This window comes from Oncorhynchus gorbuscha, linkage group LG03 (genome assembly GCF_021184085.1).
Source record: "Oncorhynchus gorbuscha isolate QuinsamMale2020 ecotype Even-year linkage group LG03, OgorEven_v1.0, whole genome shotgun sequence".
In the NCBI taxonomy this organism is placed as follows: domain Eukaryota; kingdom Metazoa; phylum Chordata; class Actinopteri; order Salmoniformes; family Salmonidae; genus Oncorhynchus; species Oncorhynchus gorbuscha.
The window spans coordinates 33479932-33490696 of record NC_060175.1 but is presented as its reverse complement, the minus strand read 5'-3'; the positions used below and the strand labels follow the sequence as shown (position 1 = coordinate 33490696).

At 41.8% G+C, this 10765-nt stretch overlaps 1 protein-coding gene across 1 annotated transcript; it reads left to right on the top strand.

Moving 5' to 3' along the window:
• Positions 1-3071: 3071 nt before the first annotated feature.
• Positions 3072-8210, top strand: LOC124019625 (caveolin-3-like). The gene is made up of 2 exons (XM_046335015.1): positions 3072-3309; positions 7104-8210. Exons 1-2 carry the CDS (start codon positions 3193-3195, stop codon positions 7443-7445), a joined length of 459 nt encoding a protein of 152 aa, XP_046190971.1. The 5' UTR covers positions 3072-3192; the 3' UTR covers positions 7446-8210.
• Positions 8211-10765: the final 2555 nt, after the last annotated feature.

The following is a 10765-nucleotide window of genomic DNA, read 5'->3' as shown; positions in this document are numbered from 1 at the left end:
AGAGGCAGAGAGAGAGAGGCAGAGAGAGAGAGGCAGAGAGAGAGAGGCAGAGAGAGAGAGGCAGAGAGAGAGAGAGGCAGAGAGAGAGAGAGGCAGAGAGAGAGAGAGAGAGAGGCAGAGAGAGAGAGAGAGAGGCAGAGAGAGAGAGAGAGAGGCAGAGAGAGAGGCAGAGAGAGGCAGAGAGAGAGGCAGAGAGAGGCAGAGAGGCAGAGAGAGAGAGAGGCAGAGAGAGAGAGAGGCAGAAAGAGAGAGAGGCAGAAAGAGAGAGAGGCAGAAAGAGAGAGAGGCAGAAAGAGAGAGAGGCAGAAAGAGAGAGAGGCAGATTGAGAGGCAGAGAGAGAGAGGCAGAGAGAGAGAGGCAGAGAGAGAGAGGCAGAGAGAGAGAGGCAGAGAGAGAGAGGCAGAGAGAGAGAGGCAGAGAGAGAGAGACAGAGAGAGAGAGACAGAGAGAGAGTGGCAGAGAGAGAGAGGCAGGAGGGGTTGAGATTCACTGTGGTTCTGTTGAGTTTATGGACCCAGTTTTCCCATCTCGAGGCCATAATATCTACTTTAAAATACCACTAAAACACATGTCCATAAGAAGTACAGATCATTTGTGCATGCTTATAATACAAAATAGATACAAAATGCACTGGTGAGTTAGTTGAGCTTTTAAGGATGATAAAGATCATTCATGAATAATACAGGCTTATACGAAGTCAATGACAAGCTCTTGCTTTCTTCATACAGAATGCATACCATCAAAGAGGTGGATCCCTAGCGTCTATCACCTACAGTACAATGACAAGCTCTTGCTTTCTTCATACAGAATGCATACCATCAAAGAGGTGGATCCCTAGCGTCTATCACCTACAGTACAATGACAAGCTCTTGCTTTCTTACATTTACATTTACATTTAAGTCATTTAGCAGACGCTCTTATCCAGAGCGACTTACTTCATACAGAATGCATACCATCAAAGAGGTGGATCCCTAGCGTCTATCACCTACAGTACAATGACAAGCTCTTGCTTTCTTCATACAGAATGCATACCATCAAAGAGGTGGATCCCTAGCGTCTATCACCTACAGTACAATGACAAGCTCTTGCTTTCTTCATACAGAATGCATACCATCAAAGAGGTGGATCCCTAGCGTCTATCACCTACAGTACAATGACAAGCTCTTGCTTTCTTCATACAGAATACATACCATCAAAGAGGTGGATCCCTAGCGTCTATCACCTACAGTACAATGACGAGTTTGAGTATGCTCTTTCCTTGGTGGAAGATGGATGTGCCTGGGTTGACGGGAGCCATGGGATAAAACACTCTATTTCTTGTCTCCAAATTACTCTAATTTAATATTGATTTTGATTTGTCAATGAAATCAGCTACTACTAACTAGGGTTACAAAATTCTGGGTAAATTGAATGAATTCCCTGGTTTTCCAGAAATGCTCCAGGGTCACTCTTGTTCTGTTCTGTCTTGCCCTGAGACTCACAAGGACAGGGTGTGAGGGTAGCAGGGTAACCTAGTGGTTAGAGTGTTGGACTAGTAACTGCAAGGTTGCAAGTTCAAATCCCTGAGCTGACAAGGTAAAAATCTGTCATTCTGCCCCTGAACAGCCAGTTAACCCACTGTTCCAAGGCTGTCATTGAAAATAAGAATTTGTTCATAACTGACTTGCCTAGTTTTTGCTTTTACAGTAACTAGTCTTGCATTGGCACTGACTCACTACTATCTGCTGTCCAGCAATATGCCATAGGTTAAATGAAATACTTTATAGTGGACGTATTGAGACAGTGACACACTGCACAGTGTTCTACCACCAGTGAGGCTTGACTCATAAATGAAAATGTCATGTATTTTTTATTCTATTTGCTCGCTGTACAGCCCATAGAATTTGTTAATAGACATAATGGAAGTTGTCAATTATGTCACTGACTGCTTATTAACTGTAACATCATCCACGTCAGCAGTAGTTTATCAATATAAAGCTAGACAAGATTCTCAATAAAATATATTTTTTATCACAGTGGGTGACAGCTTAATGATGACTGAAAATGAGCACCTCAAGAGGGAATTTGTCTACAGGGCTAGCTGAAACTCATTTGACATTGTATAATGATGGTCAGTTCACAGCTGAAATGCACATCATCCATTGCTTATTAAAAGTAATTACATTCCAAAAAATGCATATGTAAAGTGCACGTTTCTAATTGTTAATGTAGGTATGCATCAACACCTGCTGAACTACAGTATGCTTTCTTGTGCTTTCATCAATACGTTGATGAGTAGAGGTGGACAAGTTTTACTTCAATGACCGGTGAGGATACAGAGAGAGGATCACGTTCACCTTTTATGAATGAAGGGAAGAGGTAAAGACACCGAGCTGGGATTACAACATAAACCTTGTGCTAGTGACCAGAGGGCTGAGGACTGTTACACAGTCAAACAACATTCAATGACTTTTGGCCTCTATAAAAACAAAAACCAATCATACAACAACAAAACATGGATGAATGATGAATGACCAGGTAAATCCAATATGTATACTTTCTCATTCTTTACTTGAACCCTTTATCAATTAAGTATCTTGTTTTGAAAATGTTCTATGCATTCACATATACTTTGTTGACTAAGCATAATACAGTGGATTACTGTTTATGACAAAGTCCTACATTCTTCCTGTCTGGAAGTTGTTGGTCAGCGCGGATGGTACTGTAGTGAACTGTTGGTGTTAGTGGGAGCAGGAGTAGGAGAGTCGTCACTGCATCACCCTAGAGTGGAAATTCATGCTACCATGTAAGCCCTGCCCTGCTGACCCCACAGCCCAGTGTGAAATTTGACACGGCTCTGGGGTCCCCTTTAAGACATGCGTTTGCTGTGTGTGTGTGTGTGTGTGTGTGTGTGTGTGTGTGTGTGTGTGTGTGTGTGTGTGTGTGTGTGTGTGTGTGTGTGTGTGTGTGTGTGTGTGTGTGTGTGTGTGTGTGTGTGTGTGTGTGTGTGTGTGTGTGTGTGTGTGTGTGTGTGTGTGTGTGTGTAGCAGCTGTCCAGGGGAATTTCAGCCGTGTCGTCACAGTGGTAACAGGGAGGATCAGTGTGACTGAGGGGGCTGCCTGCAGTCTGCTTCAGTGGGTTCACACTCACTGTCCTCTGCCCCAGCCCTCCACGCCCCACTACTCTCCCTGCCCAGGCCCACGGCCCCACCATGGCCGACCAGTACCAGTACAACACCAATGAGGAGAAATTTGTGAAAGACAGCCACACCAAGGAGATCGACCTGATCAACAGAGACCCTAAATTGATCAATGAGGATGTGATCAAGGTAGGTAAACCATGACGACGCCACCCACTCACACGCACACTGAATCTACAGGTTGAGCTCGTTTTGCCTCAAGTAAGGAAAGACAAGTTTTAAACCTTAGTTTAAAATTAAGTCTAAAGTCTAAACTTAAAGCCAACACTGAACACTTCAGTATGTTGCTGTGTTGCTGCCATGAATGTCCCAAAATAGTCCCAGGCCTGTTCCTTATGCCCCAGCACGGCACCCAGCGTTTATTTCTGGAATGGGGCTGAAGCGCTGTGACAGACAGGGATATTATGAGGTGGTTTCTTTTCAGAGCTTTACAGCTGCTTTTCCTGTTTTTGTCGTCATGTTTACATACAGTGAACTCTATCATGCCTTATATTTCCCCAGAGCTCAGGAGAGCGTGGAAGGAGATAGTCTACTGCCTGGCTAAACAGAGCGTATGAAAACAAATTTATTGACTTGAGTGAGTCATCTGTTAAGTATAGCATGTACAGTGGGGTCAGAAATTATTGATGAAGATGAGCAATAATGACTGTATAAAATAAAAAATGTAAATACTGAACTATATTGTATGCAAAACGTTATATTATATTATATATTATTTTATTGTATAGGGTAGCCTAGTGGTTAGAGCGTTGGACTAGTAACCGGAAGGTTTCAAGTTCAAACCCCCAAGCTGACAAGGTACAAATCTGTCGTTCTGCCCCTGAACAGGCAGTTAACCCGCTGTTCCTAGGCCGTCATTGAAAATAAGAATTTGTTCTTAACTGACTTGCCTGGTTAAATAAAGGTAAAATAAAAAAATACAAAATTTTGTGCTCAATATAAATTCATGTTAAATAATGTATTGAGTCATTTTGGAGTGACATTTTTTCTAAATAAGAGTAAACCATATTTCTAAACACTTCTACATTAATGTGGATGCTACTACGATTACAGATAATCCTGAAAGAATCATGAATAATGATGAGTGAGAAAATTACAGAGGGTCAAAGATTGTAATGTACCCTCAAGACATGCTAACCTTTCCTGTTATTGGTAATGGTTAGCCCCCAAGACATGCTAACCTTTCCTGTTATTGGTAATGGTTAGCCCCCAAGACATGCTAACCTTTCCTGTTATTGGTAATGGTTAGCCCCCAAGACATGCTAACCTTTCCTGTTATTGGTAATGGTTAGCCCCCAAGACATGCTAACCTTTCCTGTTATTGGTAATGGTTATCATGTCTTGGGGGTGTGATCTTAGACCCTCTGTGTTATTCACGATTCATTCAGGATTATCTGTAGTCATGGTAGTTACCCACATTTTAATGTGGAAGTGTTTAGAAACCCATTAATTACAATAAAAGTGACTCCAGAAGGACACAATACATTATTTTGCATTTCTATAGTGTACAAATAATCTGAAACCCAATCCAAATGAACTTCAAATGCATCCAAGTCACAAGCTTGACGTAGTTACCGCATGCTAGGAATATGGGACCAAATACTAATCTTTTGACTGCTTTATTTCTAAGAATCTTTCGGGGTGTCAATATTTTTGAGAGAAATATTTTAGATATTTTTTCTATTTTTAGAGAGAAAAAAGGTGTGACTTGTTAAACTTTTTTTTCAGAGTATACTATAGCTCAGTATTTTCATTACTTACAGTGGCTTGCAAAAGGATTCACCCCCTTGGCATTTAACCTATTTTGTTGTCTTACAACCTAGAATTAAAATATATTTTTTGGGGGGGCTTTGTATCATTTGATTTACACAACATGCCTAACACTTTGAAGATGCAAAATGTTTTTATTTATTGTGAAACAAGAAATAAAACAAAAAAAACGGAAAACTTCACCCTCCCCCAAAGTCAATATTTTGTAGAGCCACCTTTTGCAGTAATTACAGCTGCAAGTCTCTTGGGGTTTGTCTCTATAAGCTTGGCACATCTAACAACTGGGAATTTTGCCCATCCTGGCAAAACTGCTCTAGCTCCTTCAAGTCGGTTGGGGTCCGCTGGTGTAAGGCAATCTTTAAGTCATGCCACAGATTCTCAATTGGATTGAGGTCTGGGCTTTGACTAGGCCATTCCAATACATTTACAGGTTTCCCCTTAAACCGCTCGAGTGTTGCTTTAGCAGTATGCTTAGGGTCATTGTCCTGCTGGAAGGTGAACCTCTGTCCCAATCTCAAATATCTGGAAGAATGAAACAGGTTTCTCTCAATAATTTCCCTGTATTTAGCACCATCCATCATTCCTTCAATTCTGACCAGTTTCCCAGTCCCTGCCAATGAAAAACGTCCCCACAGCATGATGCTGCCACCACCATGCGTCACTGTGGGGATGGTGTTCTCGGGGTGATGAGAGGTGTTGGGTTTGCACCAGACATAGCATTTTTTCTTGATGGCCAAAAAGCTAAATTTTAGTCTCATCTGACCAGAGTACCTTATTTCATATGTTTGGGGAGTCTCCCACATGCCTTTTGGCGAACACCAAAGTGTTTGCTTTTTCCCCTTTAATAATCAATGGCTTTTTTTCTGGCCACTCTTCCATTAAGCCCAGCTCTGTGGAGTGTATGGCTTAAAGTGGACAGATACTCCAATCTCCTCTGTGGAGGCTTTGCAGCTCCTTCGGGGTCAACTTTGGTCTCTTTGTTGCCTCTCTGATTAATGCTCTCCTTGCCTTATCCGTGAGTTTTGGTGGGCGGCCCTCTCTTGGCAGGTTTGTTGTGGTGCCATATTCTTTCAAATGTTTTTATAATGGATTTAATGGTGCTCTGTCGGATGTTCAAAGTTTCTGATATTTTTTTATAACCCAACCCTGATCTGTACTTCTCCACAACTTTGTCCCTGACCTGTTTGGAGAGCTCCTTGGTCTTCATGGTGCCACTTGCTTGGTGATGTGCCTTGATTAGTGGTGGTGCAGATTCTGGAGCCTTTCAGAACAGTTGTATATATACTGAGATTATGTGACAGATCATGGGACACTTCGATTGCACACAGGTGGACTTTATTTAACTAATTATGTGACCTTTGAAGGTAACTGGTTGCACCAGATCTTATTTAGGGGCTTCACAGTAAAGGTGGGAATACATACGCACGCACCACTTTTCAGTTTGTAAAGCATGCCTACAACCAATTTTAAAGTTGTGATAATTAAAAGGAATAGACTGTGATTCAGTAGTAATATTTCAAATCTAGAAATTGGTTTACATCTGTTAGGCATCTGTTGAGTGTAACAAGTTAATTACCATTCAGGGTTGAGTTGCAGATGTCTATGTAAGGACAGGTGTTGGATACTGAATACAACAAGCAATTACAAACTGGGCCATCACAGACTTGCATTTTACGTGAAGAAACTCTTTTCAGTACACAACACAATGACGTCACGCACTGACAGATTGAAGTGTGGTATAGGCCCTCAGTATAGTTGTGTTTATTTCATCCACTATGTATCCCAGGCACTACTAATGATAACAGTAATGTTGTTAAGTCATAATAACACATGTATTTTTGCATAATCATATCCATTGATTTGTGAGGAAACTGGGCAAGGATTCAATCAAGGGTGCACTGTTGCTAAGCGCATTGTTCTTGACTTTAAAAGGGAATTTACACTTGTGCCGACATTCACAGCATTTACCATTACTTTTCCGTGAATATTAAGAAAATGACCTTCCAAAGGCATATTGTCGACAGTGCAATGGGTTTGTTGACAACACACCGTTGATTAAATCCTGGCCCTGGTGTTAGGTACTCAGAAAACACTAGACTTCCTTTCATCAGTGAGAATTCACTAACGTCGTCCATGGTATTCCTTCCCTGCAGGTAGAGTTTGAGGATGTAATCGCAGAGCCTGACGGCACACACAGTCTGGATGGGGTTTGGAAGCTCAGCTACACCACCTTCACTGTGTCTAAGTACTGGTGCTACCGCATCCTCTCAGCCATCTTCGGCATCCCCGTGGCTCTGCTCTGGGGCTTCCTCTTCGCCTGCATCTCATTCTGTCATATCTGGGCCGTGGTGCCCTGCATCAAGAGCTGCCTGATCGAGTCACAGTGCATCAGTCGTATCTACTCCCTCTGCATCCAGACCTTCTGTGACCCCTTCTTTGAAGCCCTGGGCAAAATTTTCAGCAGTGTGAAAGTGGCCCTGCGCAAAGAGGTCTAGACACTCACACCAGAGGTGGCTGGTGAGGGGAGGAAGGCTCATAATAATGAATGGAATGGAGTCAATGGAATGGATCAAACACATGGAAAGCCATGTGTTTAATGTGTTTGAGGCCATTCCATTATTCTGTTCCTGCCATTACTGTAAGCCTGTCCTCCCCATTTAAAGTGTCACCAGCCACCACTGACTCACACCCACCACAGTGTTTACATGTGTTTGGATGAAATGTTGCACCCTTTATATATGCCAGAACAGATGACCAGTCCTGGTGTCCTCATATTTCCCAAGACACTCCCCGTTACCCTCACCCCGCCCGGAGCACTGGGACCCGCCTAGTCCATCTTGCCCTTTGAGTCCTGACATGCTCAGAGCGACCAGCGCCACTAGAGGCTCTGTGATAGCTGCAGCATGGTTGGGTGACAGATCTGGCTCCGTTGGAAGGCAGAGAGCTGCCTGTTCATTGAGGGAATAGAGCGCTGGCAGCCATGGAATGTATCTTGAGATGCTGAGGACAGTAGCTTCTCGGTCACATGACATAAACACCCCAGTTACTCTAACAACATTGCAGTGCCTGTAGGACAATACTGCCTACACAGGGCTCTCCAACCCTGTTCCTAAAGAGCTCCCATTCTGTACGTTTTCGCTCCAACCCTAATCTAGTACACATGATTCTAATAATTAGCTGGTTGATAAGCTGAATCAGGTTAGTTACAACTATGGTTGGAGCGAAAACCTACAGGAGGGTAATTCACAGGAACAGGGTTGGAGAGCCCAATTCTGAATTGATATACAGTATATTAAACAGTCAGATGTGTGTGTGTGTGTGTGTGTGTGTGTGTGTGTGTGTGTGTGTGTGTGTGTGTGTGTGTGTGTGTGTGTGTGTGTGTGTGTGTGTGTGTGTGTGTGTGTGTGTGTGTGTGTGTGTGTGTGTGTGTGTGTGTGTGTGTGTGTGTGTGTGTGTGTGTGTGTGTGCGTGCATTTTGTGCCTGCTGATAAACTAGTTGATGTTGTACAATAGAAAAGAGAATTGTAGTGCTTCAACAAGATTATACCACGTTTTACAGAATCAATAAGATGCATTTTCTCAACTGAATAATTTTGATTAAACACATTCTAAATTGTACATTTTGCTTCACATTTCTTTCACATAAGCTACCAATAAATTGACTGTGGGGCTGTTGAAACTGTAAGAATGTTAGAAAGAAAGGAGACTCAGGTTTATTAGTAGTATTTTCTATTTGCAGGTCCTACAATTCAGCCAAGTATGTGGCATTAGAGTGTACGCCAATTATCTCACTAAAGATATACGACATTGGTATTATCGCAAATATCTGTTGTCGATTTATGATGAGTGGGGCCTAACCTAATCTGTGGGGAATTTGCTCTATCAACATTTGCACATAATTATTTGATGGATAAGACTGTGGCTGTAAATATTCCAGAGCAGTATTTGGGTTTCTTTGAATTGATATCACAGATTGTTATTATCCCCTTGGCCTCTATAGATGTAGGATCTTAATTTGAACCAGTTTACTACAGCAGTAAAATAATCCTGCAGCAACAGGAACTTTGAATTATTATGTGGATTATAATACATTTTTGTAGGGGTTGATACATTTTTCATGAGGGAAAATCAAGTCTGAAATTTAAAAGTGGAAATTATAAACATATTTTTGTAACCAGGTAGACCAGTCATTCTCATTGGAAGGTAAGGACAGAAAAGCCTATTTAGAACCAGTGGTCTAGATCCAGACACGTAAGGCCATGCCTATAAAAGTAGCATTATCCCATCCCAAATATTTTTCCTATCTTTCTATGACATGTATGTATGTGCACATTAATTGAAATGTAAGGTACAGAAGTTCAACATACTTTATGAGCTGGGTCATTCCTACAATGTGGTGCCTTTTCTGTCCCCAGGAAATATCACTTCTTATTTAGTGTCAAATGTGGATTCGAAAAGGCTTTAAGTAGAAGGTCGGTGTCCTTTACCTTAAAAACACAAATATATGGATCTTGAAAGGGAATTCTATGCATTTTGAACACTTTTTGTCAGTGGATATAGGCGTTTTTGACATGTCTCTGGGTGTTATCAAATCAAATCAAAGTTGATTTGTCACGTGCGCTGAATGCAACAGGTGTAGACCTTACAGTGAAATGCTTACTTACAGGCTCTAACCAATAGTTTAAAAAATGTGCTCGGTGAACAATAGGTAAGTAAAGAAATAAAACAACAGTAAAAAGACAGGCTATATACAGTAGTGAGGCTATAAAAGTAGCGAGGCTACATAAAGACACCGGTTAGTCAGGCTGATTGAGGTAGTGTGTACATGTAGATATGGTTAAAGTGATTATGGATATATGATGAACAGAGAGCAGCAGTAGAGTAAAAGAGGGGTTGGCGGGGAGGCGGGAACACAATGCAGATAGCTCAGTTAGTCAATGTTAGGGAGCAGTGGTTGGTCGGCCCAATTGAGGTAGTATGTACATGAATATATAGTTAAAGTGACTATGCATAAATAATAAACAGAGAGTAGCAGCAGCGTAAAAGAGGGGTTGGGGGGGCACACAATGCAAATAGTCTGGGTAGCCATTTGATTACCTGTTCAGGATTCTTATGGCTTGGGGATTAAAAACTGTTGAGAAGCCTTTTTGTCCTAGACTTGGCACTCCGGTACCGCTTGCCATGCGGTAGTAGAGAGAACAGTCTATGACTGGGGTGGCTGGAGTCTTTGACAATTTTTAGGGCCTTCCTCTGACACCGCCTTGTGTAGAGGTCCTGGATGGCAGGCAGCTTAGCCCCAGTGATGTACTGGGCCGTTTGACCTACCCTCTGTAGTGCCTTGCGGTCAGAGGCCGAACAATTGCCGTACCAGGCAGTGATGCAAGCAGTCAGGATGCTCTCAATTTTGCAGCTGTAGAACCTTTTGAAGATCTCAGGACCCATGCCAAATGTTTTGAGTTTCCTGAGGGGGAAAAGGCTTTGTCGTGCCCTCTTCACGACTGTCTTGTTGTGTTGGACAATTCTATTCATCAACTTCCACAAGAAATATAAGCATTAAAATAATAATACGTTTATTTTATAGTCCTAGTTAAATTCTCTATCATCAATAATGTTTTTTTCGTGATGATTGTATTTATTATTATTTGATTTCAGATTTGCTGTGTGCCCCTGATATCACTTTGAACCATATTAGTTTGTTATAGTTCACCAATAAAGAAAATAGCCCCTTTGTAAAATTAAACCACATTCAGAAATTGTCATAATTTCTTTGGTGGTCAAACAATGTTTATGTTTTTAAATTTTATTTAACCTTTAT